Source organism: Ceratotherium simum, chromosome 12 (assembly GCF_057802395.1).
Source record: "Ceratotherium simum simum isolate JZ-2026a chromosome 12, ASM5780239v1, whole genome shotgun sequence".
Lineage (NCBI taxonomy): Eukaryota > Metazoa > Chordata > Mammalia > Perissodactyla > Rhinocerotidae > Ceratotherium > Ceratotherium simum.
In genome coordinates this window covers 11,300,232-11,323,344 of record NC_141911.1, presented here as the reverse complement: position 1 = coordinate 11,323,344, position 23,113 = coordinate 11,300,232, and the positions used below count along the sequence as shown (strand labels likewise).

The 23,113-nt window shown below is 43.7% G+C and overlaps 1 protein-coding gene across 1 annotated transcript; it reads right to left on the bottom strand.

The window, feature by feature from the left end:
• Positions 1-2,136: 2,136 nt before the first annotated feature.
• On the bottom strand, positions 2,137-17,918 carry LOC101394406 (L-threonine 3-dehydrogenase, mitochondrial). Its single transcript, XM_004433515.3, has 9 exons — positions 17,818-17,918; positions 9,287-9,489; positions 7,106-7,148; positions 6,364-6,434; positions 5,051-5,200; positions 4,780-4,952; positions 3,916-4,006; positions 3,240-3,509; positions 2,137-2,645 (listed from the first exon to the last, which is right to left on the bottom strand). Exons 2-9 carry the CDS (start codon positions 9,471-9,473, stop codon positions 2,506-2,508), a joined length of 1,125 nt encoding a protein of 374 aa, XP_004433572.2. The 5' UTR covers positions 9,474-9,489; positions 17,818-17,918; the 3' UTR covers positions 2,137-2,505.
• Positions 17,919-23,113: the final 5,195 nt, after the last annotated feature.

The window sequence follows — 23,113 nt, the reverse complement described above, 5'->3', positions numbered from 1 at the left end:
CAAATCCCTCCAAAGGGCCCCCATTACAAGGTCATCCAAGAAACCTTGTGGAAATGCTGGAAGACTAGGGTCTAAGGGACAAAGGGTTACTCAAGTCAGTTTCGTCTTCCCTTCCCAGTGAAGGAGAGAATTATTTTCTGTTCCTTTAAGATAACTGAGAATAAATTAAGAGGACTTAAGAACTGTTTTTCAAACTGTGAACAATAAGAAACAAATGAGCTTCAAAACCCAATTATCTACACAAATATTCATAACAGCATTATTCATAATAACTACAAAGTGTAAACAACCTAAATGTCCCTCAACTGATGAATGGACAAACAAAATGTGTTATATCCCTAAATAGAATACTAATTAATGGTGAAATGAATGAAGTACTGATACACGCTGGGACATGGATGATCCTCCAAAACATTATGCTAAATTAAGGAAGCCACTCACAGAAGACCACAGATTGTATGATTCCACTTATGTGAAATGTCCAGAATAGGTAAATCCATAGACACAGAAAGTAGACAAGTGGTTGCCTAGGGTGGGGAGGGCTAACATGTGGTTTCTTTGTGAGATGTTGAAATGGCCTAAAATTAGATTATAGTGATGGCTGTACAACTCTGTGAATATACTGAGAAATCACTGAAATATAAACTTTAAATGAGTGAATTTTACACTAAGTGAAATATATGTCAGTAAAGTTGTTAAAAAAAAAAAAGCACCTCGTTACTAGCTGTTTGGTTCTAGAAAATAAAACGTACTGGGGCCGGCCCGGTGGCATAGTGGTTAAGTATGGCTTAGTGGTTAAATTAAGTGGGTTAAGTATCCACTTCAGCCACCCAGGGTTCGTGGGTTCAGATCCCGGGCGCAGCCCTACACACTGCTCATCAAGTCATGCTGTGACGGGCGTCCCACATGCAAGGTGGAGGAAGACTGGCACAGATGTTAGCTCAGCGACAATCTTCCTCAAGCAAAGAAAGAGGAAGATTGGCAACAGATATTAGCTCAGGGCCAATCTTCCTCACCAAAAAAACCAGAAAAGAAAATGTACAAATGTAAGCTTAATTCTACTAAGTGGGGAAAAAAATAATATCCACATAACTATTAAACAATTCAATTACCTAAAAGTTCTCTAATTAAAAGGTAAATAGATTTTAAATCCAGTTATGTCTCCAAAAAATTCACATTTCTACCTAGCAGTTAAAAATTCCAAATACATAACATTGTCATTAAGTATATAAAATAAATGCATTTTAATCCTTGACAGCTGTTGTCCAATATACCCATGATGACTCTGCAGAGTCTCACTTTCTAACGATGTTACATGCAGCACCTCCTGAGGCAGCAGGGAAAAGGTGACTCTGTATATATTTATGCAGTAATTGCTTCAGATGGTTTGGAGTAGCTCTTCTGAGGGCTCAGTCTAAGAATGTATAAAAAAAGCCCCAACAGGGGCCGGCCCAGCGGTGTAGTGGTTAAGTTCATGCACTCCACTTCGGCAGCCTGGGGGTTCACAGGGTAGGCTCCTGGGCAGAGACCAATGCACAGCTTGTCACGCCATGCTGTGGTGGCGTCCCATATAAAGTAGAGGAAGATGGGCATGGATGTTAGCCCAGGGCCAGGCTTCCTTAGCAAAAAGAGGAGGATTGGCAATCGATGTTAGCTCAGGGCTGACCTTCCTGACCAAAAAAAAAAAAAAGCCATAACAAGAAACTTCTCTTTAGAAAACAGTGTTTGGAACTCGTCTAAACTAGCGGGCCCTGGCTGGCATAGAATAAGCAGGGGCACCTTGAGATTCCCATCCCCATGTGCCAACCTGCAGGGGTGGAGCCCAGAAACCTGGATATTTAGACAAGCTCCTCTGGGAGACTGACAAGCTCGCCAACAGGAAGCCAATCAAAATAAGAGAGATGCTACTCTTTACTATTAGATCATCTCGGACATTCCTAATTTCCTACAGATATATCTTCTTACAGAAAAATTAGAAGTGATCATTTTTGAAGAAGTGTTAAAAACTCTTGAACATTATGATCATGATGTTCTGATGAAATAGTAAAGAATATTTTTAAATTAGGAGATCACCTTTGATAGTCTTCAAAATGTAATCTTTGGTCTCTAGTCAAGAGAATAATGGAATCTTAGGAGTGATATTTAAATTAACTTTAATTAAATATAAATGTCACATACTTCCACCTTCCCAGAAATGGTCACTTCATCTTAATTAAGAAAATGAAAACTATTATGATTTAAGTCTTCATTCTGTGATGTATGTGTTTAGACAAGTTTAGGCAAACAGCAAAAATTTAAAAGTCCTACCACCAGACCTACAGCATTTTGAAAATGCTAAAGCAAACTCAATTCTCCACGTGGCAGTTCAATATGAGCTGCGAAAATTTAGTCCAGTTAGTCCTTCGACACCAGATAATTGAGATTCCTCGGGGTATATAACCTTGGGGTCGTTATGGTTTTCCCTTGACAGCTGCCCAGGATACACGAGCTCTTCCTCTGGTTCCTTCAGTTTGCTTGGGCAACTCTGGTATCAGAACCATGGAAGTTCAACATTGTCGTCACCAGCTCTGGAAGATCAAAATCATGTTTCCATCCCCAGTCCTTCCGAGCATTGCTGTCATCAAGGCTCACTGGCCAACTATCCGCTAGGAAAAGATATAGAAGAGTAGCTTAAGTTATTCAGGCTCTAGATCTGCAAAAAGGTCTAGAACATTGTATATCAGGTCTATCATACGAGGTACCACAAAACAAATTCCTTCTTTGGAATTCCCCCTTTGAGCAGACCAGAGTAGCTATTATTCACACACATAGTCACCCTCTTAGATTGGAAGACTATTACGTGTCTACCATCAGGCACTCTGAATTGTCACATACTATTAAAATCTCATGCAAACTTGTAAGGTAGGAATCTTGTACTCAGAGCAACAGAAGGGCACAGTCACAGCATTTGAAAACCCTGTTTTCATACTCTGTTTGTTTTATGTTAAACTGTAAAATGGTGAAATGCTGACAACTGTTTATTTGAAATGGAACTATTCCATCCACTTTAGGTATCATTTCCCAAAATTGCAGCCTCTGCTGGCTTTGGCTCAACAACAGCTCCTTTCCCAGAATGTATCAGGACCTTCGGGAAGGTGCTGTGCTCTCCGTTATCTTCCATTGTTTAGGTCCTCAAGAGACTCACAGTGCAGACTGAAGCTTAATTTTGGTTTTGAGGGGATTTGCAATGATGTACCAACCTATGGCCTGTCGAACAGAATCCACGTTGTATGTGATCTGGAATTCTGGTATGTGCTTGAGAACCTCCTGGGCCAGTTCCTCTGGGGTGAAGCTCATGGCACTGATGTTGTAGGTCCTCATGGAGAGGGACTCTGCTGGGGCCTCCATGACTTCCAGGGTGGCCCTGAGGCAGTCATCAATATACATCATTGGAAGCCTCGTGCTGGGTTTCAGATTGCACTCAAATTTGCCATTCTTTACAGCATCATGGAAAATCTGGACTGCATAATCTGAAAGAGAATCCTGTCCGTGAGTCTTATCACAAAATGATGAACGAGCCTCTTGGATGAAGGCAGTGGTTCTCAAATGTCTCAAGTGTCAGAAACTCCTCATGCTCTTAAAAAACACTGAGGACCCCCAAAGAGGTTTTACTAATGTGACTTGTGTCAATATTTACTATATCAGAAATTAACTGAGAATTTAAAAAAATATTACTACATTTTAAGATGATAATAATAAACCCATCACATATTTGTATGTACAATATTTTATATGAAAACGAACATATTTTCCAAACAAAAGAAAATTTAGTGAGAAGAACGGTGTGCTTTACATTTTGAAAATCTCTTTACTGTCTGGCTTAATAGGAGAAGCTGGAGCCCCCCATCTGCTTGGGTGTTCAGAAACAACGCTTACCAGTTGTTCCTCCTCCAGGCTGCGAGTCAGCTGAAATGATTCCAGGATACCTTAGGCATCGGAAATCTAACCCATACCGGTAATAATAATACTATGAAAAAGAAAACTTACTTTAAAAAGAATCCTTTAAATCAGATAGAGCAATGCAAAGAAATAACAGCCTTTTTCTGAGCTATCATTCCATGCAGTTAAATTAAAATACTCCTAAAGGAAATGAAGAGGCAAGAATTTCTAAGAGTCACTCATTTTTCTTAAATAAATAATCCTTAAGTTTTTATCTTCAAAGAATCATCATTCTGGTGATACATCAACATGGTAAATAATCAGCCTACAGTAGGATTTCCAACCTTTCTTTGGAAGAGAGTCACTGCTCACTGTCCTAAACAATTCTCCACAAGCATGTTCCTGCAATGCAGCACTGGAGACAGTACCCGGGAGGATGGAGGGAGACAAGAGAGCAACGACTGCGATGTACCAAGACACCAGCTAAAATTTGCTATCGAGTTATAAAGACAAAGAATGTAAAAAAACATAAAAGCAAAAAGATGTTTTAAGTTTTCCATAACACAAAGTTTTAAAATTCCCTCCAATAACTACCACTATTGGGAATGCAAAAGAATGGTGCAGTACAAAAGATGAGAAGCAAACGAAGGAGGGGCTGCCATTTGAGGGGCCTCTAGGAGTGCTGAGCGTTATATGGCTGAGGAGTTCTTCTGGAGCTACTGGTACCTGCCCCTGGGCAAACACAAGCAGTTGATGAGCATTTCTGGGGCTGGGATGAGGGGAAGGGGAAAGTCCCCTCCTAGGATGAATCAGCAAGAACAGAAAAAGAAACACTGAGTCAGCTTGCCAAGTAATGCTTACCTCTCCCATTAGCTCTGCGTGGACCTTGGACACCCCGTAGATAGTCCTGGGTCTCTGAATGCAAAGATCAGGGGTTGGGTTCCGGGGAGAAGTAGGTCCAAAGGCTCCGATCGTGCTGGGCACAAACAGTCGCAAACTGTGTTCCGCGGCAACGTCTAGAATATTGTGCAATCCTGAAACAAACAGACGTCATCACAATCTGAAAAATCGCTTACCAAAGAGCTGGAAAAATAGGCAAACAGATCATTTTCAGCAAGATCCAGGGACCTACCAGTGATATTTACGGCTTTTGCCAAGGATACGTTGGCTTCTCCAACCGCACTGAGCAAAGCGCTGTAATGAAACAGCCAGGTGATGCGGTTGTTTACCACGATCTCCCGGAGATTCTTGTAATCCAGAATGTCGGAATAAATACACGGGCCTGCAGGGAACACAGTGAAACCACAGAATTGAAAAGGTTGGGGTCTGAAAAGCTAAAAGGACCTTTCCCCCTCTCCCCCACTGACTGGTGAATTCCATTAGTATCAACCTGGTAACTAAACCCCGTGGACACTAGGCAGCATTCTTCTTATGGAAGAAGAAGAAACCCCAACCACCCCACAGTTAATAAGAGCTAATGCTTGTACAGGACTTACACTTGCCAGGCACTGTCCTAAGGGCTTTCTGTATATTTAGCTCTCATACAGCCTTGGAGGCAGACATATTTTACTGATAAGGAAACTGAGGCACAGAGAGGTTAAGTAACCTGCCAGGATCAAACAGAGAATAAGTGGAAGAACTGGGGTCACAACCAGGCAGCTGGCTCGAGTCGACGCTGTTAATGTCCCTACGTGCACCTAGTGATTTCACTCTGCTTTAAAGTTGCATATTTTAAAAGGAATAGAGAGATGGGTTTTTAAAAAGCCACACAGCTTGGTATAGAAGAACCACAAAGTATGAGTTCATCGCACCTGCTTAGGCTAGAGGTAGAGCCGATTTTGCTCAGTGCCAGTTTTCTCCTCTTACAGTCATTACCGCTCTTCCCCATGGTGAGCAGCAAAAGGCTAACACTGAAGCAAGAAGGACGAGGAGACATTACAGAAACATTTTTGAGGTAGTAGAAAACTCGACTAGAGGAGTCTGAGATTTGTGTGTGTGCGCGCAGTAGTTTAAGAGCGAGCCTAGGTTGAAATATGAGGATTTCTCCAAATTTTTAAAGTAAATTTTCCTCTTCCAGAACTTGATTTTTGTTTGTAGTAAGCCAAGTTAACTAAAAACTCAAAAAGACAGGAATTGAAGCTTTTATTCCAAAGATACCACTCCAAATAACATCCAAAGATATTATTCCAAAACTTGACTTCAAGTTCAGAAGAACTCGCCTGTTCTTGTGACATTTGAACAAAGAGCAGCATTACTGTAGACATTTTACAGAACTACTGAAGAAAAAAATATGAAATATTTTTAAGAGACACAACTGTGCCTCAATAACTCCTTTCTTTAATTCACAAGCCTGGTTAGGAGCTGTCGCACACACTGATTCCATGAGCTGCCTCTCCAACTACCCTTTGAAAATTAAAGATAAAAGAAGGCGTATTGATCTCTTACCACTATGAAAGATGTGATCGGGGGGTTTCCTTATGTCAGACAAAATCACATTGTCCTTCCCAAATCGTTTCCTAAAGGGAAAATCAAAATACCCGAGTTGGTACATCTAGGATATAACTGGTCCTATGAAAACCCTCTTTCAAATATGAACTGTAATCTCCTGTCAGCCTCCAAATCCCTCTTTTGCACATCTTTCCTCCCTCTTCTTCCCAAACACACACACCTTCAGTTCTGGCCATACTCAGGCCTCCCTCTACCTACTCATCGCCCCAACTTCCGTTTCTACTCTCACTTCATTATCATCCCTATATTTGTCACCAATTTCTTCCCAGTACCCCTAAGTTCCTACCTCTCCCTTCTCATTCTTCTCTCCTCTCTTCTTATCCTTTTATCCCACTCTCTCCAAATCCCACACTGTTCCTTTTCAGTTTCTACATGCACTTCCCTTTGCCCCCAAACATCTAAAAAATCAAGTGATTTGTGTGGAGTGACGTCTTATTTTGCCTAACTTAGCAAAAAGAGAGGGGAAAGGACCAGTGTGGGAGACGCTGCTGAGGACTGCAACAAATGTCTATGATATTAAGAGGCAAATGAAACGTATTCTAAACAGCCATTTAGATATATCTTAAAAATAGTAAGGGGCAAGAGGGGAGAGGAAAGATTAAATGGTTAAATGGTACCAAAGACAAGCTTCACATTCTGAAGAATTCAGATTTTAAATTTCAACTTTTAGGGCTCTTACCTTAAAAAGTTAGCAAGCCCCACTCCAAGCTGGCCAAGACCCCCTAGATGAAGAAGAAAAAAGTGAAACTTCAATCCAAATCTAATCAATTCAATTCTTCCCAGAATGTAATAAGACTATATTGACAATCTTAGCTAATGAGGTAAAGCCCCAGGTTGCCCTGCTAGAACTGAATTACCTGCTCCAAGCAAGGACCGCGATCAACACAGGTAACACTAATTCCAGAGACAGAGCTCTCTCCAGCACTGAGTGGCTAAGAGGACACAAGGGTGGAGGAAGAGAAAAATCACAAGAAACCCGGACAACCTCCTAGCTCCTTGGGCCAGGAGTTCACTCCCAGCTTTGCCTTCGTTACATGATGGGCTCTGAGGCTCGTCCGCCTTGGGTGCCGAAACACTCGAAGCCAAATATAATAGTTTGCTATCAACCTCTGGTGGGATTATCCAGAACCCCATCCTCCATTAGAAATGGAATGGGATATGAAAGGACAAAGAGGAGGGACAAACCGAGAATCCACCTGAGAAAAGGGCAGATAACTAAATCGATAAGGAGCCACTAAGAAAATTTAAAATGGGTGCTGGCCGGTGGCGTAGCAGTTAAGTGCACATGCTCCACTTCAGTGGCCCAGGGTTCTTGGGTTTGGATCCCCGGTGCACCAACGCACCGCTTGTCAAGCCATGCTGTGGCGGCATCCCATATAAAGTAGAGGAAGATGGGCACAGATGTTAGCCCAGGGCCAATATTCCTCAGCAAAAAGAGGAGGATTGGCATCGGATGTTAGCTCAGGGCTGATCTTCCTCACAAAAAAAACAAAAAGAGAATTTTAAATGAATATTAGAGCTTCCTAATTTGGAGGCCTAAAAATGCCATTGATAGAAATCAGAAAGCTGCGAGGTTGAGAGCACACTTTGGGGAATACCACCATAAATTTCATTTGGGAGAAATTAATGAGGCAGGAAGATACAGAAAGTGAGATTTCCTGTAAGCATTTGTTAACATGGGACTAAAACCAGGCCCACTGAGATACTAACATCGGGTCCTGGAAGATGCTTCATGATTGGAGGTAGGAGGGAATAAAACCACACACAGACAACAAGCTGGGTGATCAGGGAGCCAAGTGCAGTGGGGAACTGCACTCTTTACACCTGAAACCCATTTCCAGGGGGCGAAGAGAAGGAGGCAATGAATGAAACATACACACACACAAACTGTGAGAACAGAATAAGGATAATGACAGGAAGCCAAGAGAAGAAAACCTGGCAAGAAGTACATAAAACATGTCAATCAAATCAGAGGTGGCTTGGGTTGGCTGGAAGTACTCGCGGAGGAACAGAGAAGTTTGGCGTGAGGAGGGTACAGAATCAGGTGTTGGGTGTACACAAGGTGAGGAGGATGAGGAAGCAAGTCTGGGGACGATGAGATCGACAGCCACACAAGATGATAGTGCTGAGTCCCTCGGGAGAGGCCCTAACTTATCTCCCCTGTCTCCAACACACAAACATGCAGTAACTGCTTGGGATGAATGACACTGAGTTTAGGCTGAGGAGTTTGGCCAAGAAAAGATGCGCCTGATTCCGGAATCCACGCTCTAGTCCCTGCACACTCCCTCTCCATGAGCCTTTGCTCCCCAGTCGATCCTAATAGGCAAGGAGAACTGAGTTCCACCACAGCTTTTTGGGCCCCAGGTTCCCAGGTCCTCCCTTCAGATGATAAAAAATTATGTCAGGCGGGGCCAGCCCCCGGGCGCAAACGGTTAAGTGCGTACGCTCCGCTGCAGCTGCCCCGGGTTCACAGGTTCGGATCCCGGGCGCGCACCGACGCACCGCTTGTCAAGCCATGCTGTGGCAGCATCCCATATAAAGTGGAGGAAGATGGGCATGGATGTTAGCCGACGGCCAGTCTTCCTCAGCAAAAAGAGGAGGATTGGCAGATGTTAGCTTAGGGCCAATCTTCCTCAAAAAAAAATTATGTCAGGGAAACCAACTGCTAGCAACAGTGACAAAATAAGGATTTGAGACTTGCAATATTCTGGAGGAAGCCAATAGCAGAAAAGGTAGTTTCTGATTAATAAATGTTAGCTGGTGGCATGCTAGACATTCCAAAAAACACAGCCACACAGAAGCTGCACAGAGGAGAAAATAATCAAGCCGCAAACATGGAAAAAAGAAAAAAAAACCCAACCTGTAATTAAGACGCGTGGCTGGTCTGTTTCAGAGAGAGAGGCCGAGTGGAAGTTGGCATCTGCCGGAATGTGCCAAAGCGAGGTGCCCAGAAACCGGGCGGGCAGGGCAGACGTCCGGCAGCCACAGGCCGGGCCCTGCAGCAGCATCTGGCCCACGACGTGCTGCAGCATCCTAACGACCGGCATTTTCTCCTCAAATTCCCTGTAATGAGAAAGGAGCAGAGTTCATTATGTAATCTTTCAGTCTCCCAAGCCCTCAAAACATAAACTCTATAACCAAAAGTAACACTAAGATTGTTAGCGCAGGAGCAAAGCCATGTTTTGGATTCATGAACTGAACTAGAGACTGCTGAGTGCGCCAACAGGAAGCCAGTCAAGAGGCTCCGGTGGGCCGGGCCCTGGGAGAGGGGATCAACGGCGCTCACGCAAACTGCAGGCGACCAAAGGTGGGATGGAGATCTAGAATTGGATTCACACAATGCTGACACCAACCGGGATCTAATGTCACAGTGAAGGTTACTGCGTATAGAGCCAGAAACACCACATCAGTGGATCCTCGCGAAGGCTTCACATCTTTGCAGCTGTTATCAATCTGTCCACACACCATCGGAGGGCACAAATAGGTCCCAGATTAAATAACATAGTGCCCTGTAAATCTTGTGTTGACACTCAGATCTTCTCTTGAGAATGAACCAGACTAGAGAAGCAGGTTAGGATAAAAAGGCCCCCAGCAATAGTCAGCTGTGACTAATTTCTGTTTTATTGCCATCTCTTTAGCAAGGATCTTTTAGAAAAGCCATTTTCTCCTGTCTTCCCAGATCAGGTATATTTTATTTTAGTCTCGCTCCTCGTCCTCATCAGCCTTACCGCTGACTGACCATGAAATCAGTTCTGGCCTCAAGAGGTCAGATGGTCCAATCACATACGGCTTGAGACTGGACACACATGCAGGGCCTCCATTTTCCCCACTCTGTCCCCAAGACCTGGCACTCTGTCACAAGAGTAAATCAGAGCCACATAGCTTGCTCTGCTGGTTCTAACAGCAAACTTCCCACCGTCAAAAGTCAGGCCTATTGACTCTGCACACAGCCTGTGGCCTCCACCTCCGTCAGTTGTTAGATTTCCAACAGAACTGGTAGATGAACCTTCAGAGCTGACTGGTGCCCCACTTCCTCACAAAGAGATAACCAGATTTCAACCATCTTATATTTTGCATGATAAAAGGAGAAAGGGTAAACCACAGTTGAAGACATTTCCAGTTTAAGATCTAAACTTCACCTGCCGCCATACTCAGCTCAGTGCCTTGAATAAGAAAATAGTCATTTAAATTAAAACGCCAGAGGTACCAGGAACTTTCCTATCATCCTTAAAGTCCAGATTAAGGAAAATACAATTTTCTGAAAACATATGCTTTAACACTCTTTTACGAGCCGTGGCAGTTTTGTTCTTTAGGACACTGAAATAAGGCGGGTGGAGCCCCAGTGGCTTCTGTCGGGTCAGTGGCTTGGCCCACGAGGCCCCCAGCATCAGACACAGCCCCACAAAGCTCCTAAGGCCCTTCATCCCAGCTAACTTCCCCAAACAAGCAGAAGAGAACCTTTGGCTGATGCATCCCTGGCTTCAGGCTTCAGGTCAGGATTGGAAGGGGGCATCCAGGGTGGGCCATGTTACAGGAAAGGTCTGAGCTTGTCTTCAGGCATCCCTCAGAGGACCTTTGAGGACATCATCCTTGCCATCATTGTTGACACCCAAGACCAGGTAAGAACTCTGATTCTTAAAGTCATTTATTTCAGCAAGTTCAGAGGGATGGTGAGGAAGCCAAGATGCAGCTAGACTTACCAGAATATTTGAAACTCAAAGATAAGTCTCTATTCCCAAAAGAAAAATAATGGATGGCCAGAGTTGAAAAAAAACGTTTTCTGTTCAAGATTGATGAGACTGGAGTCAGGGAAAAGCCAAACCCTGATGATATGAAACAGATACAGCTCTATTCATCTTTTCTTTCCCCAAAAGGGGAAAGCACGAAGGAGACACAAATTCTTAATTGAATATAAAGCATTTTAGTTTAACAATGCGGACAATTCATAATTGAGCTGGTTTTTCTTATGTCACTACCATTAATAGCTAACATTTGACGCTCTCTATATGCCACAAGCCGGTGAGTGCTTTAATGCACTATCAAATTTAACCACGGACCCAGTTCTTAACCACCAAGCAGGACTATTGTGTTACGAGATTGCTTTAACAATGCACGGACATTAAAAACAAACCAAAACCTCCAGCCATCTACAGCATGTAGCTTTTCCAAGTCAAGATGATCACCTTGCTACTGCCAAGTTCAATTTAATAATCGAAAGGCAGTTCTCAAGTTTTCTGGTCTCAGGACTCCTTTACACTCTTAAAAATTGAGGACTACAAAAGCTTTTGTGTAGGTGGGTTATATCTAACAACGTTTGCTGTATGAGAAGTCAAAACTGAGAAATGTTTAACAATTAATTCACTTAAAACCAATAAACACGTTAACAGAAACATTTTTATGAAAATAACTATGTTTTCCAAAACAAAACAAAAAAATGCAGTGAGGAGTGCCACTGTTTTACATTGTGCACATCTTTTTGATGTCTGCCTTCATAGAAAACAGCTGGATTCTCACATCTGCTTTTGCACTCAATCTGTTGCTCTGATTGAAGTATATGAAGAAAATCCAGACACACAGCCAAGTAGTGGGAAAAGGGAGCAGTATTTTAAAAGCCTTTTCAGATAATTCTGGATACTCATTTTTGATATCCAAAACTCAACACTAGTTTCTAAAAGGTGAGCTGCAATGTAGAATCTGCAGCCTATCAATGAACCTTTCAGACCCTGTTACATCAAAACCCACTGGTCTTTTACCCCTGCATGGTTTTATAATTTCATGCATTGGTCTTCTGAAAAATATTGGTTCAGTGAGTCATGCAAAGCTTCAAAATGTTAACACATTTCACTATACAATATCAAAAAGTCATTCTGGTTAATATTACCACTGATCTCATCAGAAAATTCCTAAGTATTGGGAAGCTATCAAGCTCACAGTGGTGGATACAAGTTAATTGGCAACAAATACCATTGGTTGTTCCTTGAAGTGACAGATTCACCTGGTTCATTTTTTAGAAAATGTGTTCTGATTATCCAAGTATGAATAACCATAGTTTGTCTATCATTCTTCAAAGCAAAAATGGTTGTCTATGAAAAAAAGTGGCCAGTTCAGCTCACAATTCAATCACACAAACACTTTACCTTAAGACAGCCATCATACTAAACTACAGAAAAAGTGCATCCATTCACCACATGGCGTACTAAAAAGATATGTCCTCAAGGGTTAAGATTTAACCCTTAAGTAAAGCTGCCAATTTTTTCTTCATTGCTTTTGCACCATCAGTGCAAATTTAACACAGTTGTTCCAGAATAAACCAAGAAATTCAAAAAAGTTATTCTACACTGAATACTTTGGCAATACTTGTGTTTGCTGCCAAGCACTCACTAAAAAGATATTCTTTGATGACTGGTTTGGTGCTCATATCAGATGAATACAAACAAAATGCTGAATCCCACCCTGACCACAAATTCTTCCATTTGTAAGGCAAAAGTACACTTCTACTGCTAAGATACTAACTCAGTCTTCATGTTTGCAGCTAAATCTTTAATTTGACAAGTTTCTGTATTATTAGAAAGCAGCAGTGCTATGATTTCTTTCAATGTTTTTTCATCCAAACAAGCTCTATTGTGTGTTTCTCCAGCCACTGCAATCTGATAACTTCCCCTGTTAGATGCTTCAGTAGCTTTTTTATTCCTAGTTTGGAACTCTGTAACAAATAATTTTTGGCTTTTAAAGAGTTCATCATACCTTTATTTAAGCCATTCAATTCATTTTTCTTAAATGACTCTGAATGGTTGGTCTCAGAATAATGCTACTGGCACCATAATATTATTCAAAAAACTTCTGTGACATAAGGCACATAAGGCAAATTTCTAATATCTGTTAAAACTGAGGAAAGCTTTCATATTTTTTTGTCTTATTTAGTTTTGCCCATTTCTCTGGAGTAAATTCCTCCCTTCTGCTAAAAAACAAAATTCAACTGAGTAAATTTGAAGATCTAATTGGCTTTATTCAATGATTCATGATTGGGGCAGCATCCCATCTAGCAAATAGAAAGGAGCTCCGAGGAGTGGTACAAAATGGAAGGCTTTTATATCAGAAAGGGGAGAAAAATGGAAGTTTCTATCAAAGAGTGGATTGTTTCGGACAAGGTCACCTTCCTTTGGGGAAAGGTGGTGGTCTATCAGGCAGATTACCCCTGTGGTGCTGAGCAGGTAATTCCAGATTGACTGGTTAAAGGTCACGTTCCTGCCAGAGGCTAAAAAGGCAATTGGGTTAGGTGCCCTGACATAGGGCTTAGCCCAAGTGATTCCATTTGGAGCATGTTGTTTCTTTTTTAACATTTCCACGAGTCAGGGAACTCTGATATGTCTTTCATTTTTTTAGCATTTATAAACATGTATGGTATAGCTCTGAGTAGAAAAATCAAGACTTCTAATATGCCCCTTTTAAAACAATAGTCTATCCTTAAATATAAAAAATATATAAATTAATATCCTTTTATTTTAGAATAAAATATTAAATTTGAAAAAATTTTTAAACTACTTAAAAATTTAGAAAATTTTTCAAATCAAGACTACAAAGTATACTTACTTTTTGTTGTTTTTCCATAAAGGCACAAGGACAATTTTGAGATTGCAAAGTAATTACTTATTAAAAGAAAATGAGGTCACAGAGATGATAAAAGATATAACAGAAGGTAGCTAGTAAGTGCACAGTAGGAGTACAAAGAACAAACTGAGTTCATCTCAGAAAATGCACATATTTATACTCTAAGCCTACTATCCTTAGAAGATTCTAGAAACACAAGAATACACAAGCACATATTTATTAGCCATCAGAGGAAAAGCTCATCACAAGTCATGTAGCCTCTGGAAAACTCCACCATACACTTGTAAGAGAAAAAATGAAAAAGGCAAATAATATCTTAGTATTATTTAAAAATAGTTTTGACCTCACAGATGCTACGAAAGGTCTCAGGGAACCCCAGGGTTCCCCAGATCACACTTTGAGAACAGATGTTCTAAAGTAAAACTTGCTTTGCCAAGCTAGTTATTAAATTTATACAGGGAAACCATTAAAGAGATTCTCAGTCCCTCTTTCTTCAAGATCAGATGATAGTCCAGAGACTTTCTTCTCCTTTGTTTAACTACAAGAGATGACAAAGAAACAGGTCAACAGACTTTCCTCCATAAATAATGGAGCGCCTCCCCAACCCAGGCCTCTCCAGGGTGGTTATTATATATATATAACCTCTCCCATCTCCCGGCATAGAACCTTATCTGCGTTAACCACAGCAGAGCTCTAAGACAGCAGCAGCATCACAAAGTGGGTGGGGGTGATAGAGATACAGACTCAGAGCTCAGCTGGCTTTGGTGATTGTTTGGATGGGGGGGGATGGTGAAAGACTGGAGGAGAATAATACTGAGGTCTCTAACTTGTGCTGCTGCAAGAATGGGCTTCCTGGAGCAGCAGGTCAGGTGAGAAGAGGAAGGGGTTTGGTTGGACATGTTGGTTTAGGCGCCAGGAGACAACATGACTGCCTCTCCCTCAAAGCTGTGAGGTCTGCTGAGCAGTTCCTAGCAGTGCCTGATGCGTGTCAGTACTCACCGAACACCGTGTCGAACAGGCGGACAGGAAGGAGAAACCAAGAAATGTCCGAGTTTTGTCTACACCATGAAAAACAGAATGCCTCTGTTCTTAGAAAAAATTACTTCAGTTTCTTGGGGAAAAATAACTTAATTCAATTGTGATTGCTCTGAAGATAGATAATTCTACTTCAGGAATACTAAAAGAAATTCCAATTTGAAATATTGAAGACCAAGAAAATAGGCCTTTTCCCTGAGGACACACCATCAATTTCCCTTAATGTTCTTGCTTTCTTCTGATCTCCCCAAATTTCTAGCTCTAACTATTCTCAGCCATGGAGATAGTAAATAAGGGTGTACGAAATAATGTCTCAGACACATTAAGCATGAAGCTAAAAGTATCCAGACCCCAACAGATGAATAAAGAAAACATGCTATAAACATACAATGGACTATTATTCCGCCTTGAAAAAGGAGATCCTGTCACATGACATAACATGGATGAACTTCAAAGATATTATGCTAAGTGAAATAAGCCAGTCACAAAAGCCAAATACATAGTATGATTCCACTCATGAGTTATACAAGTTATCTAAAAGTACTCAAAATCACAGAAACAGGAAGTAAAAAGGTAGTTGCCAAGGGGTAGGAGAAAGAGTAGGCGATATTAGTGTTTAATTAATAGGCAAAGAGTTTCAGTTTTGCAAGATGAAAAAGTTCCAGAGATCTGTTACACAACACTGTGGACATACTTAACACTGCTGAACTACACACTTAAAAATGGTTAAGAAGGTAAATTTTACGTTATGTGATTCAAACCACAATTTAAAATAAAATATCTATCCTGCCCCAAGAAATGGTCTGTGCATATATATATTGCTGAGGAGCTAGGAAATTTGCCCAGTGGAGATCAATTGCGCCCCCAGAAACCTGTCAGTTCAATTTGGTGCCTACTAAACCCCAGTTCTGCCCAAACCACTAACCCTCCTCCCACTGAACCCCCGAATGGTTCTTTTCCCTCTGCTTATAGACCTGCTGAAACCTATTGTTATCCTACTGCCTTCATTTTTCCTTCAGTCTCAGGGTCTCCAGAGTGTTCCCACTGTCCCAAACCTTCATTCCCTGCCCCTCAAAGTGGGCTTTTTGCTCTGCACTCAGTGAAACCGCTTTCACAAAAGGTCAGCCATTGCCTGTGGACAACTAGCCCTAGCGCCTCTCCCACTTCCCAAGGACACTGCCGACCACACCCACCTTCATGTCCCCCTGGGTTCTCCCACCTCATACTCTGCTTTAAGGACCAACAGAGCTTACAAGACACATTTGCAAGTCAGCCTCAGCTTTAAATCCTCCGGTTCATTAAAAAATAATAATAGGGGGACCAGTCCCGTGGCCGAGTGGTTCAAGTTCCGCTGCTCCGCCTAGGTGGCCCAGATTCATGGGTTCGGGTCCCCTGCACGCACCTACTCCACCAGCCATGCTATGTAGGCATCCCACATACAAAATAGAGGAAGATTGGCACAGATGTCAGCTCAGGGCTAATCTTCCTCAAGCACAAAAAATAATAACAATAATAATAATTAATAATAATAATAAATGTGTCCTCTTAATAGTAATGACCTAAGGAAAAATCAGGCGCCTCTTAACTACTGAGCCTTGACAAAGCACCTGCTTTCCTGAACTCTTATTTAATGTTCACAGTAATCCCAAAGCTGAGATCTTTTCTCCATTTTGCAGCATGAATTGACCTGCCCAAGGTCAGGCAGATACTAACTACCAAGAGAAGGGGGAGGAAACCAGGTCCGTTGAGTCTCAAACCCTTCTCCACCACCCCTACTCTTCTCCCTCAAGAAAACAGAGACGATCAGGTACCTAAGGGAGAGGACAAAGAGGAAACACTTCGCGATCGCGCAGGGGGCACCTTTCCCGCCCCCCGCCCCCTCCAGCGCGGCTCTTCCTGGCCCCTCTTCCTCGCCCCTCCCCAGGAGAAGAGCACTGGACCAGCCTGAGGGGTGGCGGCGGTTCAAGGCCAGACACGGCCACTCCGTCTCTGGGCGAGCCTCTGTACGCTACCTTGCCAAACCTCAAGTTTTCTCATTCTTAGAAAAGGGGCAATGAGAGGACCACCACATTAGACTGCTGAGAGGATTAAATAAAAGCAATCTATGAAAAGCACTTAGCAAACTACTCAATGTAAAGACTCCATCAATTAGCTGGGAAAGTCTAGACTTAACGTGGGGATGATCCAAAAGCCAGAATGGGGATGGGGATGGGGGTGGGGGGGATCCTGGAGCTTTAAGCGTGAGCTACAGAGGGTCTCAGAGGGACGTCTGGCTCTACGGAGCGGACGTCCCCTTCCTCCCGTGCACACCTGCCCGGGAGGGCGAACCCAAGAGACGCGGGGGACTTGAGCCGCAGACGGGTCTCCGGCCTCTGCCTGACTCCCTGTGGAAAGAGTGTGGGGTCCCACCTCGGCGGGAGATGACTGGATAAACCGGTTTTATGAGAACAGCAGAGCCCGTCCCTACTCCCTAGCAGGCAGAGCCCTTCCGAAAAGTACAGGGGCCTGGTGTCGCGTCCTGCCGACCCCAGCAGCGCCCCGGCCCTCCTCCGGTCCCCGCGCTGACCTCCCAGCTCCGCGGTGACTACTGGGGACACGCGCTCTCGCCCGAGAGCGCAGAGTCCCCGGCACCGCCTCTGGGTCACACCGATCCCGCCGCAGGCCCCGCGAGGTCGGCCTCCGTTCCCAAAGTGGGCTCAGCACCCCTGGACAGCCGCCGGGGCAGCGTCCAGCCACCTCCGCACTGACCTTCCGGCGCAGCGGCCCAGAGATGCTGCGGCGCGGAGCTGGAGGAGCACGTGGTCCGGAGTCGGAGCTCGGCGTGCAGAAACTGCAGCTGGTGCGGGACGCGCGGCGCTTTTATTCTCTCGGGCCCCACACCCTCCCCTTGGCGCACCAATCCCCTTCTTTGGCCAGGGCCGCCCCGGCGTCATCGCCCGGTCACCGGAGGGGTCGGGTGCCGGTTGCCATGGCAACCCTCTCCCCGCGGGTCTGGGCCGCGTTGCCGGCCGCGCGCACCCCTCACGCCGGCCTCCGCCTGGGACCGACAGAGTGGAGAATGAAGGGACGGCGAGGGCCGCGCTAGAGTCCCGCGCGCGCAGCGTCTCCGGCAGCGGTTGCCAGCCTGCCCATCTTCGCGTGGGCACTGTCAGGGTGGGGGCTGCTCTGCAAGGGCCTTCCACTAAACGGAAATCGGCCCCTCTGGAGCCCCAGAGAACCGGCTCGTGCTGGCGTTTAGCGGCTCCGCAATGGACGTGGGGAAGAATGCGGGACGCGGAAGACAAAGCTGGAAAAATTGGCTGAGGAAATAGCCGGAACCGAGAGTCAGGAGATCTAATATGCAGAGATCTTGAGCGAGTCACTTCGCGACTTCCAAGGCCACAGAGCAGCAGAGTCAGCATCATCTGGGAGCTTGTTAGAAAGGCAGATTTGTATGAGTTCTTTATATATTTGGATATTAACCCCTTATCAGATATATGATTTGCAAATATCTTCTCCTGATTGATAGGTTGTCTTTTCGTTTTGTTGATGGTTTCCTTTGCTGTGCAGAAGCTTTTTAGTTTGATGTAGTCTAATTTGTTTATTTTTTTGTTTCCCTTGCCTGGTGAGACATGTTATTCAAAAAGGTGCTGCTAAGACCCATGTCAAAGAGCATATGGCCTAAGTTTTCTTCTAGAAGTTTTATGGTGTCAGGTTTTACATTCAAACGTTTAATCCATTTTGAGTTAATTTTTGTGTATGGTGTAAGGTAACGGTCTACTTTTTTTCTTTTACATGTGGCTATCCAATTTTCCCAGCACCATTTATTGAAGAGGCTTTCCTTTCTCCATTGTATCTTCTTACAGCAAGTATGGAAAACAGTATGGAGATTTCTCAAAAAATTTAGACTAGAACTACCATTTAATCCAGCTATTCCACTTCTCGGTATTTATCCAAAGAACATGAAAACACCAATGTGTGAAGATATTTGCACCCCTGTGTTCATTGCAGCATTATTCACAATAGCCAAGACTTGGAAACAACTTAAGTGCCCATCAATGGATGAATGTGATGGGGTTCAAGGCAGGGTGCCCCAAGATGTGCCACTCTTATATGCAGATTATTTCGAGCTGAAGACAATAAAGGCTCAGAAGACTCAGGAAGAACAATTGGCCATCGAATTGCCTAAAAGAATTTAAGATAGAAGGCCTGTTCCAGAAAGGAGCTAATACCACAAGATAACTATAGCATAATGTAAAATAGGTGTGATAAGAAAGGCAAACACAAGCCCATTTTATCACAGTTCTGTCTCTCAGGGCACATTCTGGTGGCTCAGCAAACAGTTGTCTAACAAACATTTGCTTTCCCATCTCCATGTGAATTGCCTTCCTCCCCTCTGAAGTCCCAAACCACTGCCTCCAACATCCTTTGTCTTGAGCGGAAGCGACATTGGCCATTGTGGCAAGTTGCTCAGTTTTCCTGGGTTTCTCATATGTATACATGTTATTAAACTTTGTTTTATTTTCTCTTCCTGACCGGCATTATGTCATTTTAATCATTTGACCAGCCAGAAGAACCTTAGGGAAGGGGTGGGGGAGATTCTCCCTCTTCCCCTACAAATGGATAAAGAAGATGTGGTATAAATACACAATGGAATACCCCTCAGCTATAAAAAAAAAGATGAAATCTTGCCGTTTGCCACAACATGGATGGACGTTGAGGGTATTTTGCTAATGGAAATAAATTAGAGGGAGAAAGTCCAATACCATATGATTTCACTCATAAGTAGATGATAACAACAACAACAAACAAACACGTAGGTCCAGAGATTAGATTGGTGGTTACCAGAGGGGAAGTGGGCAGGGACGAAGGAGAAAGGGTGACAGGGCACATGTGTATGGTGAGAAGTGGTAATTAGTCTGGGTAGTGAACATGATGTAGCCTACACAGAAATAGGAATATAATGATGTACACCTGAAACCAATGTTACCTCAATTAAAAAAGGAAAAGAAAGGCAGATTTGAGGCCCCATGCCAGACCTGCTGAGTCATAATCTCTGGGGGTGGGGCCTAGAGAGCTGTGTTTTAACAAGCCCTCCAGGTGATGCTGACAGGCTAGTTTGAGAAGGGCTGGTCCAGGGCAGTGGTTCTCAGTCTTAGCTGCATATTAGAATCACCGGGGAGTTTTTGAGCCTCCCAATGCCCAGGCTGCACTCAAGACCAAATGAATCAATCTTGTTGGGGGACTGGAGGGGGAGGAGAGCCCAGGCATAAGTACTGTATTTTTTTTAAAGCTCCTCAAGTGATTCCAATGTGCTGTCAGGGCTGAGAACCACCGATCTACCCTAGAGGCTTGGTACTCAAAGTGTGGTCCCTGGACAAATCAGCCCCCACCCAGATCTACTGAATCACAATCTGCAGTTCAACAAGATCCGCATGTGATTCTCATACACATTAGGGTTTTGGGAAACAGCTCTAAGGTCTCCTCTAACATTAAGAATCTACGATTTTGGGCCGGCTCCGTGGCTTAGCGGTTAAGTGCGCGCGCTCTGATGCTGGCGGCCCGGGTTTGGATCCCAGGCGCACCCCGAGGCACCACTTCTCCGTCCAGCGCGAGGCCGAGTCCCACGTACAGCAACTAGAAGGATGTGAACCTATGACATACAACTATCTGCTGGGGCTTTGGGGGGAAAAAATGAATAAATAAAATCTTTAAAAAAAAATCTATGATTTTGTGAAATATGTCTAATTTTCTGTTTTACAGGCTCTTAGAAGGCCCCATTTCTTCAACGTTTTCTCATATGATATGATCCTCATTATGAGTCTTCCTCTAGTGCACTTGAATTTTGAAATCTTAATTACAGACTTTTAGCCTCTCAAGAGACCTTAGAGACCATCAAGGCCACTATACCCACTTCACAGTGGACGAGGTGAAGCCCTGCCCAGAGAGGTGAAGATATTCACTCAAGGCCAAGGGGACCAGGATGCTCACCCAGGGGACACCACATCATATCATGGGGAGTTATTTTTTGTTTTCCTCAAACCTTGGGGTAGGTTCGGAGGTGACACGGAGCTTGCTTTGAGTGGGGTTGCAGGCTGGGATGTTGCAGAGTGGAGCAAGCCACTGACCTTGCTGCTGGCCTGGGAGGGGAAGCGTGGCTTCAACCTTTGTTCCTGAGGACGGGGCAAGGAGAAGATCTGATTTCCAAGGGACTGAAAGGTGGGTGGTTTCTGGCTGCCTATCATCTATTTCCCCTCCTCCCCATAGAAAGAGTCTGGTATGAATATCATCAGCCCTCTGCCTCCCCCAGCCAAGGGACAGATGCTCCCTTTGGATTTGAATCCTGACCAGAGTGACTGAGAGGTTGAGGACAGCAGGTGCTGTCCTCACCAGCAGAGGCCCTCTGAGAAGGTCAGTCCTGCTGGGGGCCACTGCCTGTGGGCTTCCTGGCTCTGGGATCACCTTGGGTTCTTGTCCCTTTCCAGGCTGGTTCCCCAGCCTTCCCAATGAGTCTGTGTCTTCCTCATATTGAAGCTGTGTACCTGAGGGGTACTGTAGATATTAAACTAATTTGCTGCTGATGGGGTTCAGGGCCGGCGGCCCCAAAATGTGCCACTCTGGTATGCGGATTATTTCGAGCTGAAGACAATAAAGGTTCAGAAGACTCTGAAAGAAACTTTGACATCCCCTCAACTAAAAGGATTTAAGATAGAAGGCCTGTCCCCAGGACAGGCCATCACCATAGAATAGTCTGGGTATGGATAGACTGGCAGGGTCCTTGCTAAACCCATTCTTATCAAAGCTCTGAAAACCAAGTAAAAGTAGAAGTTACCCTTTGTAAGAGACATTTACATTTATAAGGGAAATCTCCATTTGTAAAGGTATCTCCCTTTCTGTACTGGGAAGAAGGGGGGATGACCTAATCTCTAGAAACTCTTATCAATGTGCAAGACAAGAACTTAAATCTGCAAACTCTTGTTTACTTTGCTTTTCTGGTAATCTCCCAGAGCTGACTCCCTCCACTCCCAACATCCTCCTCTGTCTTTACCTGAATGTGGTATTTAAAATGAGAACCTCTGCCATTTTGTCGAGTTACCCAGTTTTTCCAGGTCTCTCCCATGTATGCATGTTATAAAGCTTTGTTTGATTTTCTCCTGCTATTCTGTCTCATGTCAATTTAATTCATACCCTAGCCAGAAAAGATCCAGAGTGGGTAGAGGATAGTCTTCCTCCCCTTCACTGCTTTTCCTGTTTAACTTGAGGGGTGAGTCAGGGGTCTTGAGGATTTGTGAGCTTGTTTTGCAGAAGAAAGAGAATGTCTTCAGGGAGGTTGCGATCACCAGATGGCAGGCCCTCAGCAGCCACTGATGCTCAGAAGTTGGATTGCCCAGGGGCTTATAGGGAGTGGCCCCTTTGTTTCTCTGAATCTCCTCCTGCCAAAACCCTTCACTCTATAAAACCCCCCTGGTTTCTGTTCTAAGGAAGGCAGATTTGAGCAAACCCTGGCTCCCACCTACTCGTTTTGGCCAATTCAAATAAATCTTTCTCCATTTCTAAGCACTGATGTGTCAGTGTTTGGCTTCCTGTGCATCAGGCATATGAATTTGAGATTAAGAGGTTTGGTATCAATGTCCTTTGGCCTAAGTCAGCAAAGTAGTTTTCTGTTGCTCTAACTTAGTGATAATATTCAGACTTTCCCTCCATTTTCAGAGTTGAGATTTTGGCTGTCAGATTACAAACCCAAATAATAAAAAAAGAAAATAGCCTCTAGTCCGTATTGGTATATATAAATAACTGAATTAATGAATAAATAAATGAGGGAAAAGGGATAACTCTTTCTTACAGAAGAATTCCAACTGATAAATGTGGAAAGAATGAGAGAAATAGACATTCCCCATAAGCACACCCAGCAATAATTGCTGCAGGCAAGATCCACAGGTAGATGCTAAAATTAGTGAGTAAAAACTTAAGGAGAAGCAGGATATTTGCATAGTCTCAAGGTATCTCTCCCAAAATAGATGTTTTTAATCACAAGGGATAAAATAGTAACTTCATGGTGAAGAAA

Coding starts and splice junctions, on each gene's coding strand:
- LOC101394406 (XM_004433515.3), bottom strand. CDS start 9,473: ATGCCGGTCGTTAGGATGCTGCAGCACGTCGTGGGCCAGATGCTGCTG. Junction 5,201..6,363: donor CGATCACATCTTTCATAGTG/GTAAGAGATCAA, acceptor TGTTCCCTGCAG/GCCCGTGTATTTATTCCGAC. Junction 3,510..3,915: donor GCCTGGAGGAGGAACAACTG/GTAAGCGTTGTT, acceptor ATTCTCTTTCAG/ATTATGCAGTCCAGATTTTC.